General features: G+C 39.4%; 1 protein-coding gene across 9 annotated transcripts in view; it reads left to right on the top strand.

Annotated features, from left to right (window-relative positions):
• The window catches only part of TEAD4 (TEA domain transcription factor 4), an 87,726-nt gene that overhangs the window by 8,572 nt on the left and 56,142 nt on the right, over window positions 1-23,012 (top strand). For 8 of the 9 annotated variants that reach the window (XM_085234490.1, XM_085234511.1, XM_085234514.1 and 5 more), the window contains one exon: window positions 10,676-10,930. The exons of the other annotated variant lie outside the window; for it this stretch is intronic. In XM_085234490.1, coding sequence (XP_085090616.1) covers window positions 10,924-10,930 — 7 coding nt within the window. In that variant the 5' untranslated portion in view covers window positions 10,676-10,923. The remainder of the gene's footprint in view (window positions 1-10,675; window positions 10,931-23,012) is intronic. 9 annotated transcript variants of the gene reach the window in all.

The raw sequence follows: 23,012 nt of genomic DNA, 5'->3' as shown, positions 1-23,012 counted from the left end.
TATATCTATGTCAGTAAACCACAGTTCTGTGTACTTCAGGAGACAGTTTTGATTTAAACGTTAGCTAATACTAATGAAAATTCCACGATAAGGAATGGGCACAATTAGTGGACTTCCTTCTGGTTAATTCTTCTTTAACTAGCTCGGTGCTTGTTGAGAGGACTAGTGATGACTACCCCTACTAGGATAAGGGTAGCTATCCATCTTCACCCTATCACAATCATTTTTTTTTTCTGGAAAGATTGAAACATGCCTCTTAGAAAGTCAGAGGAAATGGGAGATCTGAAGGACAGTTCTCACATTGGATATAACATTGGCTCCCCCAGTCTACTTTCAGGGCATCAAGATTGTGTTCTGTCTTATTTATAAAGAATGTAACCAACTGGGTGGTGTGCAATGCCACACGCTGTCTTATCACATCCTGTTTGACTACATTATCTAGGGTTACACTGATAGAAGTTCTCCTCTCTCCATGTTTTGATTTATATCACTGTGTTGGATGTTACATCCCCTCGTTTCAGTCAAAGTTCATCTACTACAACAATTAAAAACATTGTTTTGCTTTGCTCAGCAAGTCAGGTGCCTCTTGAACAGCAGCTGCTGTAGGTAATTTCAGCGTAGCAAGTAAACCAAGCTTAATTTTGTGCAAGGCATAAAAGCATTCTGCTGGAGCCCAATCATATGTTGAATATGATCTAAGGCCAGTAGTTGTTTCTTTGTATATTAGTCTAATGCAGTGATAAGATAGACAAAAGTCTCACAAGGCAGTCTGTAGATGTAATGATTGTATATTGTACAAGGTAATATAGTTCTTTTTTCCTTGCCTGGCACTATTGTCTGTTAAGAGCCTTTTGTTCACCTGCAGCATGTAACACCTACTTTAACCGGTTTTAGTCAGAATTCTAGTCACAGCAGTAGTGTTCTGGATGGGTAGGAGTATTCACAGGTAATAGCTAGCATTGCTCCAGGACTGCAGAAGTCTCAGAGCAAAAGCAAGACTGTAGCTAGTCTCAACATTTGGTTAAATTGTTAATAGAATGAGTAGAGACTTCTCAAAAAGCTCACTGAACTGTTCCCACTCTCACCACTGATGCTGGACTTTCTTATGCAGCTTCAAATGGCACTGGCTCCGGGTTGATTTAATGACTAGAGTGCAGCCTGAGCAATTGGTTGCTGGGGTGCTGCAAAAGTATCTTACCCTGCCAACTAGTTAAGGGCTATTTGGTCATGCTGCTGTTGCATCTTTCACTGCAGAGTTCCTTTAAGCATGTAAATGATCTCTGCTGTTCTGTCTGTAAACTTTATCAGACCTCAGTTATTGCTGTATAACTGCTTTCCCACCTCTTCCTCTTACAGTAATGTTTTTCCCCTGCAGTCATTGAGTTGCACTCCCTTGGAGATACTCATCTACTGATTGCAGACATACTACTTTTTCAGAGGAAATAAACTATTATTATAGTGCCCTAAAGAATTTTCCAGCCTTTTTTTTTCTCTGGTAACTTTCAGTACTATGATATGTTTTGTAGGGTACAACAGAAAAGAACTGCTCCTCCTATTTTGTTATATTGGCCCACAACAAAGGCAGATGTTGGGGGTGTGGCAGCAGATGTTGAACCTTCCTGCCAGTATTCCATTACATTTTGTTGCTGTGCAACAGATGGCAGCAGGGATGCAATTTGACAAAATGGCATCTGACGTGGAAATGCATGGGAAATAAAGGTGTGAAATTAAATTCCTCCATGCAGGAAAAATCATACCATTAACATTCATTTCCATTTGCTGGATGCCGATGGGTACTAAACAGGAGATGTGAGCTCTTTGAAGGGGATGGTGGTGTTTCAGCAGTGGTGACAGCAACAATGGGGCACCTCTGCTGGTACAGACTTTTACAAGTGCAGCATGCAGGCTCTTGTTCATGGCTGGCAATAGTGAATAGCTAGTGGTGGCAATTATGTTGAAAAATGTTTTGTAGCTGAGAATTTTCTCTATTTATTTTTGTGTTATTGTGCTAATTGTATCTGTTGTAGTTTTCAAGGAAATAAATAGAAAGCATTAATTTCAGAGAAACCTGCATTCCAAACTCTCACTTTCTAAACTCAGATATCCTTGCATGACTTCATTGTATAAACTCACTTATTTCCATTAGGATCATGCTAATAACTGGTTGTTGCTGTCTCTATTTAAAAAAGTTATATTGTACTTCTCTAAAGTTCTAGTTTGTGCAGCAGGACATACTCTCTTCTGGATGAATTTTTTTTGAAGTTATCTGACTCTATTACTGATGGGACATGAAAATGTTGTGGTTCAGATGCTCATTTAGGTATTTGACTCATGTAATCAAAGTAGAGAATGCCAGAATTGTTCATTTTTATTTGTATTGCAATAATGTCAAGGAATACCTGTAATGAGAAGTAGTCCCTGCCTCAAGAGCTTGTCCCATGAAATGAAACAAGTCGAAGAAATGTATATAATTAATTGAATTGCTCAAGGTGCAGCCAGTGAGAGTGGAACTGTGCTGTCAGATTCCACAAGACTGCGGCAAGCATTGCTTCCTGGGCAAAGTGGATAGGGACATCTCTGGATAGTGGTGTTGTTTGATACCAGTTTCAGCAGGCAAAGATGGTAGACATGGAGTAAGGGAATCTTCTAGACAACTCTAAGAAAACCAAACAGCTGGCTGCAACTTTTCATGTCCTTAGGAAAGTATGATTTTGAGTTAAGCATCTGCCACAAAACTTAAAAGGGAACCGTTACCAACAGTAATGAGTATAGAATTGATATCAGAAAGCAGATGCGTTAGTTTGTTAAACTAACTATAGCTTGTTTAAAAATATGATCCCTGTCATTGAGATATCACTGAAGGGTTTGTGACAGATGTCTAGCTCTGCAGGATCTCTGAATCACCATGAGATGCCATGTGTGAAAGAAGAGAGAGTTAGCATTGAAATTGCCAGCTTAAGAACAATTATATTGAAACTACTGGAGCTGAAAAATTTCTGCATTTTCCATACTCTTGCTTTCATCTGAATCCAAAGTCTGCCCCTGTGAGTGATTTGTATTGAGACAGGCCATGATGTAAATAAGAACACAGATCAGGAGTAAATAAGAAACAGTGTTTGAACAGAGAGAAATGTAACAAAGAAGTAGAGTGGTGATGACGAGGTGGAGGTGTTATGAGGCACTCGTCTGATCCTGGAGCCCACAAAAAAAAGGTAGATAATATCTTAGTTATTCTTATTCTATATTTTACTGTAAGATATGAGAATAAATATGAGAACCTGGTAGTGTAAGATTTATAATGATGGAATCTGAAGAGAACACATGTAAAGTTTAGGACCTCTGGCATGTTTGCTGAAATGAGAAAAGATCAGATGATGTACAAAACAATTGTCCTGGGGATTCAGAAGGAGAAGGAACTGGCTGATTGTGCCTATGAACTGGAATGTCTATTTAGTGATTTCAGAATCAAATTCGCACCAGAAAAAAGCTTTGACTACAGGCTTTTCCAAAAGCAGAATTTACAAATAAGCTTGTAAGTACTGAAATACTTACTGATATTAGAACACTCAGAAGAATATATTTTAGAAAACATCATACTTTTAAGTTAACAACTTTTATGTGTTTTGGTTTTGATTGAATGGAAAACTGAAGAAAACTATGCTAGAAGCTAATTAAAAACATATGTATTTTGTTAAAGCCAAGAGGCTGGTAATTAATAATATTCATACCTTTTTTTGTAATAGGTGATAGTTTCACCATCACAGTGTTTCTTCAAAATGCTCTACTTCTGCTCAGATGACATTATCAATGGATAATGATTTAGTTTTTCAGCTTCCCATACCAATAAACCCATTTAACATAGAATTTGTCTTCCAGCTCCTCCATGGCTTTGTTTAGTAAGTCGCCACCTTTCTCACCAGTGAATTCAGAGTTTGCATCAACTGACTGGGAAACTGGAGGCCTGAAATCTTCAGCAAAAGAAGAGAGCTACAGACCAGACAACTCCAGAGTTGAGCTCTGAGCAAGTGGGATTGCGCGTAAAGCTTACTATTTAAGCAGTGTTAATTAGGATAATCTTGCAAGTTCTTTAAAACATTATATCTCTGGTTCAGTAAGATGCTAATGTTACAAGGATTTTAACAGTCTTTTCAATCTATGGAATATCTTCTGAAGTTATCATGAAGAAGGCTAAGTGGTGTTAGTGTCATAGTGATTCTTGAGGTTTCAGCTGGAGATAGAAAAACATCCTGCTTGATATCCCCATGATAGCATATTTTAATGCTTACTGACTTAGCTGTAGCTTGAAATAAATAGGACTAACATTGTTGGTCAAGGAATGAAAAGCAAGAAAGTAACTTTAATATCTCTATAATTTCTTCTCATTGTTTTTACGTTCTGCATCTCTTGTTTTATACCAATGTGAAATAAGGATCACATATGCTGTCTTTTGCTTTGAGGACTTTCCTGAATACACAAGTGACATCTGCTGAAGTTAGTGCAACTTTTCTTTTGTACTGGGAGAAGACAGTCTTGGGGATCAACATGGAACTGAATACAAAGTATGTTTTCTCTTACTTAATTCTGGATCTTGCATCAGAGAAGACACAAAGTTTGTCACTGAGAGGGCTTGGCACAGATATGAAGCCTTGTAAAACATTGGATGAACAGGCAGCAACTCCTAGTGTATGAATGCAGAGCTGGAAAAAGGACCTATGCTTCAGATATAATAATTTTCAACATAAGAGTGCATTGTGATTAAATCATCTACTGGGTGTTAACCTGTATCTATATGGGTCTTGAGGAGATGAAAGTAACAGATTTCAAAATGGGTACTCTTTATGTTTGATAGCCATATATTCCCTAGGAGGTGACTTTGTTTGCTTGTACGTATTGATAGGGATTTTGGCTTCAGAACGGAGATCGTGGTCTTGAAAGACCCAAAACTGCCAAGCTGTATGAATCTTTTCACTTGGTGCAGATCCTGCTGTCTGTTTTAGACCTACATCTCTAAATGCAGGTTGTACTATGAATACATTTACTTTGTCAAACCTTAAGCTTCTTTCTGAATTCCATTTGTTTCTCAATGTGACAGCTGAAGTTAAAACCAGCCTGTGACCAATGTTTGTGGAGTTCTTGAGGGAGAACTAGCTGCTATAGTTGCCAAGCTATTCCATCATGTTTGAAAAGTAATGGCTGTCAGATAAACTCCCCTGTGCCTGGAAAATGGTTTACTCTCATTTTTAAGAAGAGTAGAAAGGAAGACCCAGGAAACTACAGACTGGTGAGCCTCATCTTTGTGCCTGAGAAAATCACAGAACAGATCCTCCTGGAAGTTATGTTAAGGCACATGCAAAAAGCAATGAGGTGATCTGAGACAGCCAGCACAGCTTCATCAAGGGCAGATAGTGTCTGACAAATATGGTGGTTTTCTACAATGGAGTGACAGCACCAGTGGATAAAGAGAAACTGAAATCATCTACTTGGACTTAAGTAAGGCCTTTTAACATGGTCCCACAGCATCCTTATCTCTAAGTTGGAGAGATGGGGATTTGAAGGGTGGTGAACTATTCAGTGGATAAATAATTGGCCTCATGGTCACAACCAAGTGGTAGTAGTCAATGGCTCTGTGTACAAGTGGAGACATGTTCTCCTAAGGATCTGTCTTGGTACTGGTGCTATTCAACATATGTATCAATGACCAAAACAGTGGGATTGAGTGCACCCTCAGCAAGCTTGCTGATGACAGTAAGCTGAGTGGTGCAGTTGATAAAATGAAAGGAGGAATCTAGATGGGTTTGAGAAGTGGCCCTTGTGAGCCTAATGAGGTTCAACAAGGCCATGTGCAAGGTGTTCCACTTGGGTTGGAGCAATCCCGGATATGTCTACAGAGAAGAAAACATTGAGATGTGCCTTGCTGAGGAAGACTTAGGGGTTCTGAAAGCTTGTCATGGGCCAGCAGTGTGCACTTATGCACCAGAAGGCCAACTGTATCCTTAGCTGCATCATAAAAGAGGTGGTAAGCAGCCTGGGGGAGTTAACTGTCCCCCTCTACTCTGCTTTCATGAGGCTTCATTTGGAGGACCACATCCAGGCTGTGGCCCTCCAACACAAGAGAGATGTGGAGATGTTGGAATGGGTCCATAGGATGGCCAAAAAGGTGATCAGAATGCAAAGGTTTTCAAGCTACGTGATCTTTCAACCCAAGACATCCTGTTATTATTTTCATGTGCCCTTAATTTATTCTATTATTGTATAATTTTAATGTGCTTTAAATATGAATAAGGTCAACAGGCACCAGTAAATAAGTGTGCTCAGAGAAACATCAAAAGAAGAACAACTGAAACAGAGCTTTTGTTTCTATGCCAAGTTGCTCTTTGGGAACCTTATTTCTCTCTTCTCATTTCCCAGCAAGAGAATCTCTTTAACTTTTTACTGAACACCTGACAGTAAAGGAGATGTATCAGTGATTGATAATTGGTGATGGAACCAACTGTTCTGTTCATTTCAGGGCATCTTAAAGTCATATTGCCTGCTTTAGTACCATTCACAGCGTGCTTCAAATGTCTGTCCCAGAGGTTGAGGCCAAATGTGAACTCTCCTTTCTGATCCCATCAGCCTCACAGTTTTTTCTTCCTTCTCCAACAATATTTATTGTTGTCCTTTACCTTAGTGGCCGAGTTCAGTTTTAGCTGGGCTTTGGCTTTTCTAATTTTCTCCCCGCACAGCTTCACTATGTACCTGTAATCATCATAAGTAGCTTGCCCACTCTTCCAGAGACCATAAGCTTTCCTTTTGCTCTTGAGTTCCAGATAAAGGTCTCTTTCAGCCAGCTGACCTCCTTGCCCATCAGCTTGTCTTCCATGACTTGGTCAGCTCCTGCACCTTCACAGTTACATCCTTAAAGTATTCCCAGCCTTCCTGGGCTCCCACTACCTCCCAAGGGACCCTCTCAACCATGATCTTAAAGAGGTTGATGTCTGCCCTCTGGAAGTCCAAGGTGGTAGTTCTGCCTTCTCCCTCTGTGGTTTGACAAGGACTGAGAAATCTAGCATCTTGTGATCACTATGCCCCAGACAGCCTCTAATGTTAACATCCCCCACAAGACCTTCTCTGTTAACGAACAGCAGGCCCAGGATTTTGCTTCCCCTTGCTGGCTCCTTCACCAGATGTGTCAGGAAGTTATTTCCCACCCACTCCAGGAACCTCCGAGACTGTTCCCTATCTGCGGTACTATAAATCCAGCAGATGTCTGAGAGCTGAAGTCCCCTACAAAAACAAGGGGGAGAGACCTTGAGACCTCACCCAACTGTTTGTAAGGTGTCTTGTCCACCTCTTCATCCTGATCAGATGGCCTGTAGCATATTCCTATGATGACATCAGTCTTACTGGCCTTCGCTTTAATTCTGACCCATAAGCTCTCAGTCCTGTAATCTCCATCATTAATTTCCACACATTCGTGTTCTTTCTTAGCACAGAGGGCTACACCACTGCTTTTCCTGCATAGCCTGTCTCTTGAAAAGTCAGTAGCCATCCATCGCAGCACTCCAGCTGTGTGAGTTGTTCCACCATGTTTCTGTGATGGCAACTATATTATGGCTTTTATGACCACACAGTGGCCTTCAGCTCCTCCTGTTTATTACTCATGCTGTGTGTATTAGTGTAAAAGCACCTGAGCTGGGCCTCCTTTTTAATGGCAGTAGGCCTAATGCCTTCATGACCATACTCAGGTGTTTCTATAGCCACTAACCTCACACCAACCCTTGTGTTTTTCATACGAAAGGGTGAGTCATCCTCCTCCTTCATGGTGACACAAGACTGTGAGGTCTTACTAGCACATCCCTCTCCTACAAGCACTGGCATGTTACATACAGTCTCTGTTCTAATGTCACCAGTTACACTCTCACCCCCCCTTCGTACCTAGTTTAAAAATTTATCAATGAACCTTCCATTTCCTGTCTTAAGACTCCTTTCCACTGGTGGGAGATAACTCCTATCAATTGCCAGCAGGCCTGGTCTAATGCAAATAGAGCTGAGGTAAAAAAAAAAAAAAAAAAAAAAACACCCAAATCCTGCTGGGCACACCAGGCTCAGAGCCAGGTATTAATCCTTTGGTCCATCATATTTAGTCCTTTATCATTCCCTGTAACTGGAGGGATAGAGGTGAACACAACTTGTGCTCCTGAACCCTTTACCTGTCACCCCAAGGCTCTTAAGTCCTTTTCCATAGTCTTTAGGGAAGTCTTTATATTCTTCCTATATCATCACTGCCTACCAGAAACAAAATAGGGGATAGTAATCTGAGGACCGAACTAGGGATGGAAGTTTCTTCCTTATGACTTTAACCTGGGATAGCAGGAGGCAATAGACCTTCCTGTGTAGACGGTCTGGTCTGCATATTGGCTCTTCTGTTCCCTTCAGCAGAGAGTCACCAATGACAGTGACCCATCGTTATTTTCTTTGCTGATGAGGTTTTAGTGCTAAGTGAGGTCTGGTTAGACTTTGGTGACACCACCAAGTGGGGAGAACCATCATCACTACCATTGTCCAGTTATCCCTGCAGAGCACTGTTCCTGTTCTTCAGGGGCAGCTGGGGAGGCAGGGGAATCTCTGGGCAGGCATGCCTGCATTGCTGAGCAGGGACCTTTAGGGGGTTCATGGCAGCAGGAACACTGTCTGCCTGCTGGTTCCCCTCTATCACCTGTTTGTAAGGTGGCATGTGGTGATGTGCTCCATGTGGAGCCTCAGCTGGCTGCCAAGATCTCTGGGTTTGGCACCACCAATCAATCTCTCTCTCACATTCCTTGGTGATCGAGGGCTTCTTACAGGTTTGTGCCCATTTAAATCTCCCGCTGTTGCCTCTGCAGCAGCCATGCCAACTTCTCTCACAAGATGGATAGATGGACAGTAGTAGGCTATACCAGAGCCTCATATATTCCAAACATTCTAAGAGATAAGTCTTACAGTGGCTTTTCTGAATTTCTGTGTGAACCATTTGTTAAAATGCTGCACCATGAAGTAAGAAGTGTACAGTGTCTAGAAATTACTAAATTATCAGCATTCTTTTATACATTTCCTCAGCATTTGGTGGGCTGCTGAGTTGTAAAAATCTACTGCTGTTTAATGTCATTAAAAGAGTACCAAAACCATCTGAGAGCTAGTGTTGTCAACTCTTTTTACAACTTCACCTTTTGAAATGATAAAAATCTCAAGAATTTAATCTTTTTATTTAAAAAGAAAACCTAACAAAAAAACAACTATTGTCTTTGAGAAGGTTTTATGATCAATAAATTGAAAGAGATAAGAAGCTAAAAAGGAGTATGTTGTGTAACATTTTTTATCCAATGTCAAGGAGGTTTCTGGAGACCTGAACTCTGACTTTCTGAACTTCCAAAGTTGAGTAAATTGGTCTAATTTGTGGTTTATTATTATAATAATTATATATATATTAAATCATCTACAGGAAAGAATAACTATGCTTTTCTTTTCTAACTAGTTTTTGACATAGATCATGCTCAAATTCCTCCTCAGACCTCTATATTATTGCTATGATATTCCTAGCTAGTCTGACTAGGTGGTCTCCTTACTCTTTAGTTCAGTGCAACTTTGATTATTCTGTTGATCTGGATAAAAGAATTTTTGTGATTTTCTATCTCTGTGGTTCAGATAATGAAACCATTAAAGAGGTAAACAATTTTGCAATTAAGGCAGGGGAGTAAGATTGTGTTCTTAGAATCCATTTGTCTTCTATATGATTGACTGGAGTTAATGTCAATACAGTGTCTGTACTGTCTGAATTTGCTTTCTGGATAAAAGTTTTAGCAGGTCTGCTTAATGACTTCAGTCTCCATTGTAGGGTTTTATAAATAGAATATAGTTTTATAAAATTTATTGTAGTTCTCAAGAGCTAGCAGCTGCCTGCTTAGGTTGAATGCAATAACAGTTTCTGCTCCTGCCTTGTTTATTAGACTGTTGTCTAATAGTTTAAAAATGGTTGAGGATAAAAGGACAGAGACGCACAGAGAACTGAAGGAACTTGCCAAAACTTGTTCTGAAGATGAGCAGTAGGAACACTGTAAGTAACTAGGACTCTTAAACAGAAGTCCAGTGCCTTATTTTTTTACTCCTGGTGCCTTTGACTTCTGCCAGATTATAATTGTTGAGGTTTGGGAGACACTGCATTAAACAGCTTCACTTCAGGAACTGCTTTTTAGAAGTGCAGTTCATCCTTGAGAAATGTCAATGTTAAAAATGTCACTGACCACTAGCTTCAATTCAGTGAAACAGCATCTAATTTATTAATCACTATTTCACTTTGTGTAGTCTTTCATATAGACTGAATAACTGTATGTGTGTTTTAGTAAGCTAAATAACACTTTCAAACTTAATCTCTGCAGGAGAAGGAAATTAGGAGATAAAGGCACAGGCAAGAAGATTGTTTCTGAGGAGAATGGGGAACTGATAGAAAGTTAATGAACCAAACACATACTGGAGCAGGCTTTATAGAAGGATTTGCAGAGAAGGTTTCCATCTCCAACACAAGCACTGATTTACTGTTTAAGATAAACTTGAAGTAAAATCCTTCCTCACAGAGATGTTTTAGTTTCTTTAGTGTCACCTCATTTTTTTTAATAAGGAGAATTTCCAATTGACAGATGGGATATGTTTGTCACCACAGGTTCTGAGTCTGCTTCTCCACGTGGCACCTTGGAGCTTCTAGCTGGCACCATTACCTCCAACGAGTGGAGCTCTCCTGCCTCCCCTGAGGGGAGCAACGATTCAGGGGGCAGTGAGGCCTTGGACAAACCAATTGACAATGATGCTGAGGGTGTATGGAGTCCAGACATTGAGCAGAGCTTCCAGGAAGCGTTAGCCATCTACCCACCATGTGGACGGCGGAAGATTATCTTGTCAGATGAAGGCAAGATGTATGGTAAGGAGAAAGAAAGGACACATCATAGAATTTGTGACAGCCACCATTTCTGTGCAAACCACCGTTCTGTGTTCTGAATGCAGTTTTTCTTCTCAAGCTATCCCAAATTGATGTAGTTTGTCACTTCAAGTTGTATTTAGGAAAATCCATGAAGATTTTAATTAGTGTGAGGTTCTATAATCCTGTAAAAATCAGAAGGAATCTGCAAATCAGAAAAAAAAAAACACTATAGGTTGGACGCTTTTTTTTCAGAGAAGAATCAGTAAGATAGGTCCCCTGAGCTGGGCATGCTACTGAACTAAATTCTGGATAGCAATAATCGTTCCATGGTGTGACTAAGTCTGTCTTTTGAGTTATCTCTCACTGCTGTCTCCAAAATTATTTTCCTAACAGATAAAGGCTCGTGTGCCTGGTGCCACAATTCAACTCCCAGACCTGACTGGCCCTGTAGATAATTTGCAAACAGCTGCAGTTTGTTACCTAGCTATACTTTTGAGGCCTCAAGAATGGCAGAAAACAGACCCTTCTGGATTCTCTTTTTTGTTGTAGTTTGCTCTCTTTTGGCACAAATGGTTTTCATCAGTGGGATGCTCTCAGTCCTGAACACAGAGAAACACTGTCTTGCAGCTGCGGCAGAAGTCCCCTTCTTAGGTGGTGGACAAGATTTGGAATTTTTGACATTCCACAGTTAAAAATTCTTTCTTGATTATGTCTGCAAAAAGCAGATCTGGGCTGGAACCTCTAGCTCAGGGTATTGGAAGGAGCCACCCGATACTTCTGTGACTGTGTACTTCTGAGGTTGAAAGTGCACAGCCTTTCATTAGAAGTCCAAGGTTAAAATTGTTTCTTGGTACACTAGCATGGATCTTATGGAAGACAACCCTCCCCTAGCCCAGTCAGTGTTTTTTTTTTTTCACTTCTGAAATTGAATCTGTTTCCTTGAAGGCCCATTCATGGGATGCCATGCCCTGAAGTTTCATATGGAGCACTTAAGAAGTCATTCTGCAGTTTGCTGTCCACCCGTCATTGTTCCCTGAGCTAGGGTATTAGGTTGCTCTCACTGAGGGCGTCACTGGGGTCTTATTTATGCAGCCTTATCTACAATTGATCATTTTAATGGTTATATGCATTATAATATTTGTAATCATGCAATATATTTTGAGTAAGTCTAATCACCTTGAAGCTCCTTAAGTGTCAATATTCCGATGCAGATATCAATTTCTGATTTTTTCCTCCAAAAAAGGAGGAAAAAAAGAACTTCAGTTTGAATAGGCCTGCAGACTTGTTTCACTGTCCAGCTTGTGCCAGAATTTGGATAAGGAATGGTGGAAGTGGGAATGAGAAGTTATAGTTTAAGTGAGAATAGGACTGTTTCTTTCAGAAGAAAAGCTTGCTTAAAACGTTGTTCAAAGTGAAATCTTACCTGACAATCTAATTTGTGGTGCCTTATGATAATGAAGATGAGATAGAGACACGTTTCTTGCTGCTCTGACAGTTTTCTTCACAGTTAGCTTTTAAAATTACTGGTGAAAGAGTTGTTTTGAGACTCTCTTCATTTACTAATCATTTTATGCATAGTCTTAGAACTACAAATTTAGGTTTAATGTATCAGAGCAGAGAGAGAAAGGTACTGGAAAATAAATGAGAGAGCAAAAGCAAAACTGAAATAGAATGAACTACAAAACAGTGTGGGAGTTACCTGGATTTTGATCTGACATTTTGTGGAAAGTCTCTGTCTAACTACACTTGAGAGTGTAGAACGTAAATAACCTACCTGCAGGGTAAAAAGTCTAGGCTTGGCTCTGGGAGAAGAAATGAACCAAGCTCTTTCCCAGTGTTCCAAACAGGACAGTGTCCCTGCTTACCTTCAGTGCACCTGTTCCCATCATGGATAGTTCAGTGAACTCCTGACAGAATCCTAGGCCTCCTTTGCTTACTAGTCTCTAGGATCCATGCCAAGGAAGTGGGGCCCTGTCTGGGATCTCTAGAAAGATATGACGTGACAGGGAAAATAAATATAGTCCCTGATCGCATCTTTACTGTTTCTGAGTCAGGTCACAGAACAGGATATGTTGTATGTGGAGCACGTCCCTCTCCAAGAGAAGGTTGTTAGCTGTTCCATGGCTAATTTGCACACAATTCATTGAAATAGGAAAGGAATAAGGGAAAAAATGTTACATAGAACTGTATATGCGCCTTTCCCTTTAAAATGGGAACTATAGAATGATAGAGTAATAGAATCCCTTGAGTTGGAAGGGAACCATAAAAATCACTGAGTCCAACTACTTGCTCCATATAGCCAAACCTTTTCACTGTTTCCCAGTAAGGAATGGCTTATATGACACTAATCTTTCTTGCATGATGCTTCATTTCCCAGAATCTCTATGGTGTGCAATCCATATAGTTCTCGCCTGTTGAGAGACAATCTGCTATCAGACGAAAATCAGTACCTTTTATCAGTAAACATTTCAAACAACTTAGTGTGCATCAAACCATTATGAAAAACTTTCACTTCTCTGTTTCAATCCATTTAAAATTGCACAAAAATATGAGTTTCAGCCTGTATACAGGCTTCATGCTCATGTTTCCTACCATCTTCAGAGTTCATGTTTTTACAGCTCTTCAGCTGACAGTCTTTATTGCTGTCTATTTCTTTATTGCTTTATGTGCTGTGTGTGGAGTAGACATCGCTCCTACTTCTTCTGCAAGTATAGCATATTACCTGATTTTGTTTCAGTCAATTGGAGCACACTGAGGATATACTCAGTCATGCTGAACTGGTTGGCCCAGGTAACTGCAAAATTTGATTTTGAGCTGTGATGTCCCTCGGAGAGTGACTTTTGCAGTTCCTATCTCTTTCATTATTGTGACCTAATGAACTATAGAACAGCCCTTTATCCCACAGTTTTGAAAACAAAATGGAATCTGCCATTCTAAACACAAGAAGGCAGACCAAACTTAGATTTGTGAACAAACTGTCAGAATGTATACTTTTATTTTTTTCTGGTGATAGGTGTGATGTTTTTGGAGTTGCTTAATAAAAAGGTTTAGTTTCACCATGTCAGTTTTCTTCTTTGTTTATGTGTGGTTTAATTCTTCATCATTACCTAGGTGAAACCTGATTTCTGGAGGCTTTTGTGATGGATTAAGCTTCCATCTCTTTTCTAAGATGAATTTAAGGTTCTTCATATTAAATTTTATATCAATTTAACTAGTGGTTTTTTTCAATGTGAAAAAAAAAAGAATACTTTTCTCTAAGTTCCAAGTATTTCCTGAACATTGAAAAATTTACTACTTTTGAAATGCTTAATTAACAGACAGGAAACTGTTTGCACTTGCAATTGGTAGAATGAAAAACACTGACTATGTCATCTTTATTTAACATGCTTAGTGAATCAACAGTTCTGCTGTGCTCCACCTGTTATCTAAATTATTGTGACTACTTTTTATTTCTTTGTTCTGCTGATTAAACAATGGGTACCGATCCTTTGTGATTTTAGCAGATTCATAGTCCCATTTTTATATGTCAGGCCTAAAAGCAAGTATGCTGTAAGGGATTAAGTTATTCCCACTATCTAGACCTGCAGCCACAGAGCATTACTGTTTTGGCTCTCCCTTTGGCTTTTTCATTTTGAAATTTCAAACATTTAGTATTTTCCAATAAAAAGTTGATCTGTAGCAGTTTATTATCAGCAAAATACTTCTGCTTCTTTATGTTGGAGATTGCACAGTGCATTTAATTTTTTTTCTAGTTTAGTAAACCAGCCTTACATACTCTGTAGTTGCATCCACTCTTCAGTATTTTTACCTGAGAGATGACTTATTTGTCAGCTTTTTCCCTTGTACTACCAAGTCACTGTGATTCTGGGTAATTACACATTTGCAGTTGTTTTCTGAAAAGCATAATAAAAATCTGTAGTGTTTCCTTCTGCTTTTTGAAATATTCACTTCTTTCACAATTGGATCTAAATATTTCCAGTTGATAATCTGCTCTTAAGTAAACAAAACATTCAATTACAACTTCAGGTTGAATTCAAAACCTGGGCATAATATCAGATACGGGGAAAAAAAAAAATTAATCAAGTCCACTGCCTTAAGTTTATTTTTTTCCTGGAAACAAGAACATGCAAATCTCTTCTGGCCAGGCTTTTGCAAAAACATTACCAGAAGGATCTCACAAACAAGTATAGAGTTCTAAGAGCAGTAAGAGTACTAGTCTTAACATTGAGCTCTGGCAGTTGGAGGGACTGATTTAGGAGAAAAGATTAAAGAAGCTGAATATGCTTAGCTTGGCTAAATAATGACTGAATGGTAGAGGGGTAGAGGAAACTTAATAACAGTCTAAAAATATTTGAAGGGTGTTAACATTTAGGAGAGAGGGATTTTATGTGGAACATATGAGCAGGATTAGAATTAATTTCAGAGAAAGAAGGAAAGTAGAATGAATATTAGAAGAAGCTTCTCCATATCCAGAGTTCAGTGCCTAGAGATCTCTGTCATAGGAGTTAGAATGGAGATGTGGAGACTTTTAAAATGTATCAGATAAAATTACAAGGAATGTATTTGTAAAATTAGTCTTAAGAAGTGGCCTGATGTGATTGTGTTTTATATAAATAAGATGGATCATAGATTGGCTTTAATACGCTTTTATACAAGAAGAAGCTAAAAGAAGTGGCAGTATTCTCATTTATATAGGATCCAGATAATGAGCACAGAAGAACTAGGACAGTGTATTTCTTGAAACAGTTACTCATTAGCTGATCCATAACAAGCTCTGTACTCTGTGTATGGTAAAGATCTGGGCAGCAAAACTGAGAAGGCTGTGTGAAATTTGTGCCTAAACAGATGGTTTTGCAAATCTTGGTCATAGTGGAATTGTGGGGGCAGGGTAAACTTGCTGCTGAAAGGTACATAGCAGCTGTTTCTCATTGCTGTCACCTTAATCTTCTGACCCATCCTCTGAGTATTCCTTCAAATTCTCTGGATCTCAATGCATGTGCACAGACACAGTCATGTTTTATTGCTAGCTTCTGAAGAGGGAATTATTTCCATTGAAACGCTTCAATATGAAATGTCTTAATTATCCCTCTTCTTTTCACTGTAGTGTGATTTGCACAGTTAACTGAAAATTCCTTTCTAGGAATTTAGGTTTTGTCTATGGACTGGAATGTTGTTGTGTTCTGTTACCTCAGCAAGAGCTGTTTATACAATAGGTGTGACCAAAATTATTGATCGTGGTAGGCAGAGGCCTACTTCTTTGCATGATATTTCAGGGAAACATACATGGAAGTGCGTTGTTTAGAACAATGGTATCTTAAACCTTAACTGGTGATTATGAGCCTCCCTACAATATGTACATCATCATCTTCAATTGTAGAATCATTAAAAAAAAGAGAGAGAAAGACTGGGATGGACATTCAAAGGTCATCTTATCTATTCCTGTGTGGAGAAGGAGCATTAGCTCTACTTAAGCTCTTTGTGTCCAACCCGACAGTTTTATGGTTAAAATTGGAGTAAAGTAATTTTAGATACAGCAGCTTTCATCTAGAAGATAGTTGAAACATTTCAACATTTGCAAATTTCCTTTTGAACCCACATGCATTTTTAGGTATCCCTTGTAACTTAAATAATTTTGTCAGCCTCCTGTTCCTGCTTTCCTGTCACCTCCTGGATAATAGTTGCCCAGCTATCTTGCAGGCTAAACTGTAAAGTGTCAAAGAACAGCTATTTAAATAAAGTAGTACAGAACTGCTCTAGAGATAGGCAGAAGGAAAGAGGAGAAGAAAAATCACAAGCTACTGTTAGGAAATTTTATGAGCCTGGCAGAATTCAGCTATTATCCAGACAAGTTTCTGGATAACAGCCAAGCCTTCATTTCTGTGAAGCATTTCTGTGAGACTTTCTGTGAAGTTTTTCTTCCTTGTTCTCTTATAAATGGCAATAATCAATACTTCATATCCACCTTTTACAGAATGAATTGAACTGAGCTGTGGGATATGGTGAGAGGGAGTTAGGTGAAAAGGCAAATAGTTTTTCAACAGTAGTTAGCCATTCAATGGAGTTCAGCTTCCCATGAAGCTATGACTTGATGGTTTTAATTAATTTCCACATACAAAATCCGTATTCATTTCTTCCTGTAATACAAGAAGAGTTTCTAGGTACCTTAGCTGTCCTTAAGCTGCTGCATAATTTTTAGTCAGTTGGGCAGAACTAGGTCCTGATATACAGGAAACTGTAGCAGTCAGAACTTCATGCAAGTACTAAGCCAGAACAGGCTAAGTGCTTGAGAACAAAGTTTTGTTGATCATGCAGAACACAGCTGATGAGGGCATTGAATTTTAATGCACTGAAAAATACTATACTTAATGTTGAGGGTTGGTGCAGGGTTGTGTAGCCTGAGGCTTCCCGTTAGAGTAATGGTGAGGGACTGCTACATGAATACATTGCTACACTTTAGTAAAAGATCGTCTTTACAGAGAATAATCCCATGTACCTTTGGGAAAGATTAGGAAGTAACTCTGTCTTCAGAGCAACGATTCAAGGACAGTAAGAACATTGCTTGTTCTCTTGGCAGTGTATGTGCATTCTAGGGTTAGGTGGAACACAATTCCAGGCTACAGTTTCTCAGACTGCAAAGCAGGTTTAAGAAGTTCTGCCCCGATTCTTTCTCTGTTCTCTTTACAGCGTGGTCACAAAAAGAACTGGATAACCAATCCAATTAAAAATAGACTGAAGAGAGACGGAAAAACAAACAACAACAACAACAACAACAAAAAAAAGCCACCATAAACCCTGCAGCCAACCAAGCAACCCAAATCCCACAAAATCTAAATTGAGTGGCTTATTTTCTAATTTTCGTAATTATTTTAGAGTGATATGTGCCCGCTTCCCCTGTTTTCCTTATTCAAGAAATTTACTTAGCACACAGAAAATGACAAAAAATTTTAGGGAGCAAGAAGAAGGGAAGCTCTTCAAGTTTGTTGCTGTAAGAACACTGGTGACTTTTCATCTATCTCCACTCATTGTTGTGTGCCAATATGAAGTTACAAAAAACTGCAGGCCTTGTAATTATTTTCCCTCATTTGTTGCACTTTGCATGGAGCATCCTAAACTGGCCACCAGGAAGCAACATTTTCAGAATACAGATAGCCCTTCTTATGTTCCTAGGTAAGGATTTAATTTATACAGTGAATGAGAGAAATAAACATTTATGTTTCCTAACGAAAAGGTCTTTCACAGGACAGAGGGCTTCGGTGTTGAGATGAGTTAGTAAATTAAAAAAAATCTGCATTTTATGACCATAGATCAACCTAACCTCTGTTTCTCCTGAAGGGAAGAAATTGTATTTTGTCATCCTTAAGTTCATAGTTGAGAAGTGTAGCATCTTCTTTCTTTAGGAGTGTATGTCCTCTTATGAAAAGGTACTGGTCTAGTTTAAGTAACACATTCTGCCCCAGCAAATAAAGCTTTAACTTCTGCATCATTTCAGAGGAGAAAGGAGCTCAGCCCTTTCACAGTCAAATACTAAACACAGATTTATCAAGGTAGAGCTGAAGATGTGGTAGTGGTAATCACTTCATTATTGTATTTGTATTAATCTGATTGTTTCGATAATTTCTCAAAATTTTATTATATTGACTGCAATGTGCTCAGGAAGGTTTCTTATGGAAGGTAAAAATGGAGCAAATTTGAGCATTGGATGAATGATCAAAGTGATAAAACTCTCTTCTCCTAGCTGAATATAAAATTCTTTGATGTGTGTTATTGTCCTACAGGGGCTCAAACTTGACTGCTAAGCACTGTGGTTCTGCAGTGACGGGAGAGATGTCTTCATAGAACTAGCTAGTGCACTATAGTAAAACGCAGCATGATTTTCTATTATCTTTTTCATGCAAAGTCCTAGTGTGATGATCAGAATTATATGTTCTTTCATTGTTTACTGAATATGTCTTGTTTCTGGATTCAATATAGAATTTAGGAAGAAAAATACAATTTGTTAAAAATAGTGAAAGGAATTTGATTAGTTAACTCTGCTGTTGTTAACTAATCATTTAAAGAGTTGTCTGCACCTCTTATCTCAAAATCAACATACTTCTTTTGAAATTCTACACTGCTGTTGGCTTCACTTGCCACAGGGGTTTGCCACAGTTGCAGTCCCGATGAATTTAAAAAACATGACACGATACCGCACTAGTTGCTCAGTATATTAAATTTAGAAGCACTGTTGAAGTCACAAGAACAGTGAAGAACGAACAGCAGAGTTTACAGATTAATTAATGATGGGGAAGCAAAGTTGGAGGCTACCAGGAAGAGGTGGAAAAATAAGGATGATGGAATCATAGAATGACTTGGGTTGGATCTCAAAAATGATCTAGTTCCAACCTCCCTGCCACATGCAGGAATTACAGCCACTATATCAGGCACTAGAATGAATTGCCCAGAGCCCCATCCAACCCGGTATTGAACAGTTCCAGAGATGGAACATCCTCAACTTTTCTGGACAGTCTGTACCAGTGCCTCACCACTCTCTCAGTGAATTTTTTCTCCTGATGCCTAGTCTAAATCCCTTCTCTTATATTAAAACGGTTCCCCCTCATCCTCTCATTATCTACCTGTGTAAAAATTCATTATCCTCCTGTTTATAAGCTCCCTTTACATATAGGAAGGCTGCAATTAGGTTTCCCCAAAGCCTTCGCTTCTCCAGGATGAAAAAGCCTAGCTCCCTCAGTCTTTTTTCATAGGAGAGGTACTCCAGCTCTCTGATCACCTTTGTGGCCATCCTATGGACCCATTCCAACATCTCCACACCTTTTTCTGCTGGGGGTCACAGCTTGAATGCTGTCCTCCAAAGGAAGCCTCATGAGGGCAGAGTAGAGGGAGACAATTACCTCCCTTTTCATGCTGGCCACTCCTCTTTTGATGCAGCCCAGGATACTGTTGACCTTCTGGTGCATAAGTGCACACTGCTGGCCCATGACAAGCTTTCAGAACCCCTAAGCCTTTCTCGGCAAAGCACATCTCAATGATTTCTTCTCCCAGTCTGTAGACATATCTGGGATTGCTCCAACCCAAGTGGAACACCTTGCACATGGCCTTGTTGAATCTTATTAGGCTCACAAGGGCCACTTTTCAAACCTCTCTAGGTTCCTCTTTTGGATGTCATCCCTTCCTTCTGTTTTATCAACTGCACCACTCAGCTTACTATCATCAGCAAGCTTGGTAAGGGTGCACTGAATCCCACTTTCTTGATTCCGAGACAGACCCCTAAGAAACATCACTCATGACCAGCCTCCACCTGTACATAGAGCCCTTGAAGCACAGCCCTTGGCTGCCCTTGGCTGTGACCACCAGACCAATTCTCTGAATAGTTCACCACCCTTCAAATTCCTGTCTCTCAAATTTAGAGACAAGGATGTGGTGTGGGATCATATCAAAGGCATATAGAAAGGAAATGATTATAGAAGGACTTTGGGGGTAGCCTCGGCTTTGTTAGTTGAATTAATAGTAAAAGTAGGAGCTGAAACAGAGAGGGAGGGAAGGATTAAACCTTTTGAGGAGTCTGGGTGCTGAACATCACCAGTGTATTGTATATGTGGTATGTGAAGACAAAGATCTGAAAGGATGAGAAGGACATGTGGGAGACATAGAGGGCAAAGTCTAAAACTTCATAGATAATTTAGAGAGGAAAAAGGAGATCTGAAGGTTGAAAATGAGCAAGCTGAGTAATAAAGAAAGACATAAAGACATAAATGACTGTCAGAGTCAACAAAGATAGGAAGGGATGAAGCGAACCCAGAACTGAAAAGGAAATGTCACATCATTTTTTCTAACCTCAGAGAAGCTGGGCTACAAATTGGAAAACTATGAGAAGTTATTTACCAGGCCTTTGGTGACTTGTGGTAGAGGGATCTAATGAAGTTAACATTAAAATTTGTGTTAAGGATGATATCAGTAAGAGCTAAGTGTTTGTGTATCTTGCCGAAAGGATGGTAATAGCAATTAAAATGATTAAAATGTGGTTTTGACACATGCAGCCCTGTTTGTGGGAAAGGTGATCCCCAGAAAGACATTTAGTGTAGCTGGGAGGAAGAAGCAGTGCCACGAGTGACACCAAGTAAGATTGTGCAAGGAATTAAAGACTCATTGTACATGCTTATGAGAACAGTGCAATTGTTTTAAGTGTCATTCTGAAGTAATCTAAAAGACTTGTTTTGTGTTTTGCTTTGTATACATAGAAAAATATTAATATTTGGTGGACAGTAGAAGTATACTTAAGTCCCCTCTTGTGTCTAGATTTATTGGTCTTGTGATATCTGATGCACAGTTCATTATTTATATCTTTATCTTAATCTACAGTTAACAAGATGCTTAGCAAGTTCAGGGGACTGCTACGTCACAAAAGCTATCATTAAGTGACAAACTGAAATGATAGTTAAGGTGGTTTCCTTGACCTTTCATGGGAAATAACGGCACAGTTGTTTCTGCAGGTCTTCGCTGCACTTCACAGACAGGTAGGTGCATGCAGTAGCTTTGAGAACAGACAGCTGTATCTACTGAGAAGCAGGTATTTTCATTCAGCTTCCACTGACAGGATTTTGCAGAAATCTCAAGTTCTTTGCTCTCATCCACTCCAGAAGAGCCTTTTGGTTGTTTTACCTGAATTTGACACCAAGGCTTAAAGCTTTATCTGCCTCTTGTACAAGCAGTAGTATACCATTACTAGCTGAAAGCCAGCAGGAAGCTTTGAGATAGGTTTGGAAATGGTTTTTATGGCTGTGGGAATTCTTTTGATTCTTTTTTTCCCCTTAGGAGGTAGACATTTCTTTCCTCATACAGCAAGAGAGAAAGAGAATCCTTCCTTGTAGTTGCTGAATTGAATGGACAGTTTTTCAATTCAGTGCAATGGGGTGTGAAAGCTAAATTACTGCCCTTGGAAAAGAGAGGTAAAGAACATGAGGGAATGAGGGAGTATCACTTTTTTTTTTTTTTTTCTAGTGCCATTCTTCCAAGAGGAGGCTTCAGGGGAGGATAAAAAGCTTTTAGGTTCTGGGCTGCTGTTGGCTGAAGATTCATGAAACCCAGCATGTGTTTTTGACATAGGAGGTACAAATGTTGACAGATTTTGGTGACCATGGCAGGCCTCAGCAGAAGTTATTCTACGAATGTAACATAGGATCAGAATGGCACTTTACATGGCTCCAAAATATGAGCCATCTGAAGATTTATGACAGCTCTGTCTATTCTGGCCAAGTGAGGAGTGTTAGCCTTTGTTTAGCCCACAGCCAGAGCACTTTCCATAGTCTTTGAGCCTTCAGACTTCCAGCAGTGTAGAACTTGCTTACATCTAACTTCTGATAAAGAAAACAAAAGATACATGCTTCTCCTGCAGTTTTTATTCGTGGTAATGTAATACATTCTTGCTGCAGAGGTTACTAGGTTCGACAGTTTGTATAATTCTATCTTCAGTAGCCCTTGTGATATTAATGTCTTTTTGGGGTGATTTGTTTTTTGCTACCAACATCTTTATTAGCTTAAAATACTCTTCCACCCTGCGTTTTTCCCTGGCTCTGAGGGGATGCAATTCTGGAAGAGGAAATCTGTATGTTTATTTGAAAGGTGGCAAGTAGGAAGTGAATTCTAAATCTGGAATTCTAAATCCATGTATAAATGCTCTCCCTAGAGAATTTCTACATCAGTTTCTAATATGTGTAATTTGCACAGCTCTGCAGTTTTTGCTAATGTTGTCAAAGACAAACAGTTAAACACATACGTGGGGAAACAATTCTCACTTCTCCAGACTCAATCTAAATTTATTGTCTTTTCTCTCCACTTTCTAGTCTCAGCTTCCCTAGTTTTATTCTCCATGTATTACACTTCGTCCCTTCTGGTTCCACCTTTGTTGAGGTGGAAGTTGGCACATTTTTTGCTTCCAGTGCTCCTACATGGGTTCTTCATGGGCTGTAGTAATGTCAGAATTGTCCCTGCTCTGACTTGGATCCTCCACGGACTACAGTTGTCTCAAACTGTACTCTGCCATGGGACATACTTAGCCAGCCACATCCCCAGCATTGTGCACCTCCAC

Source organism: Meleagris gallopavo, chromosome 1 (assembly GCF_905368555.1).
Source record: "Meleagris gallopavo chromosome 1, MGAL_WU_HG_1.1, whole genome shotgun sequence".
Lineage (NCBI taxonomy): Eukaryota > Metazoa > Chordata > Aves > Galliformes > Phasianidae > Meleagris > Meleagris gallopavo.
This window is presented reverse-complemented; position numbering and strand designations above follow the sequence as displayed.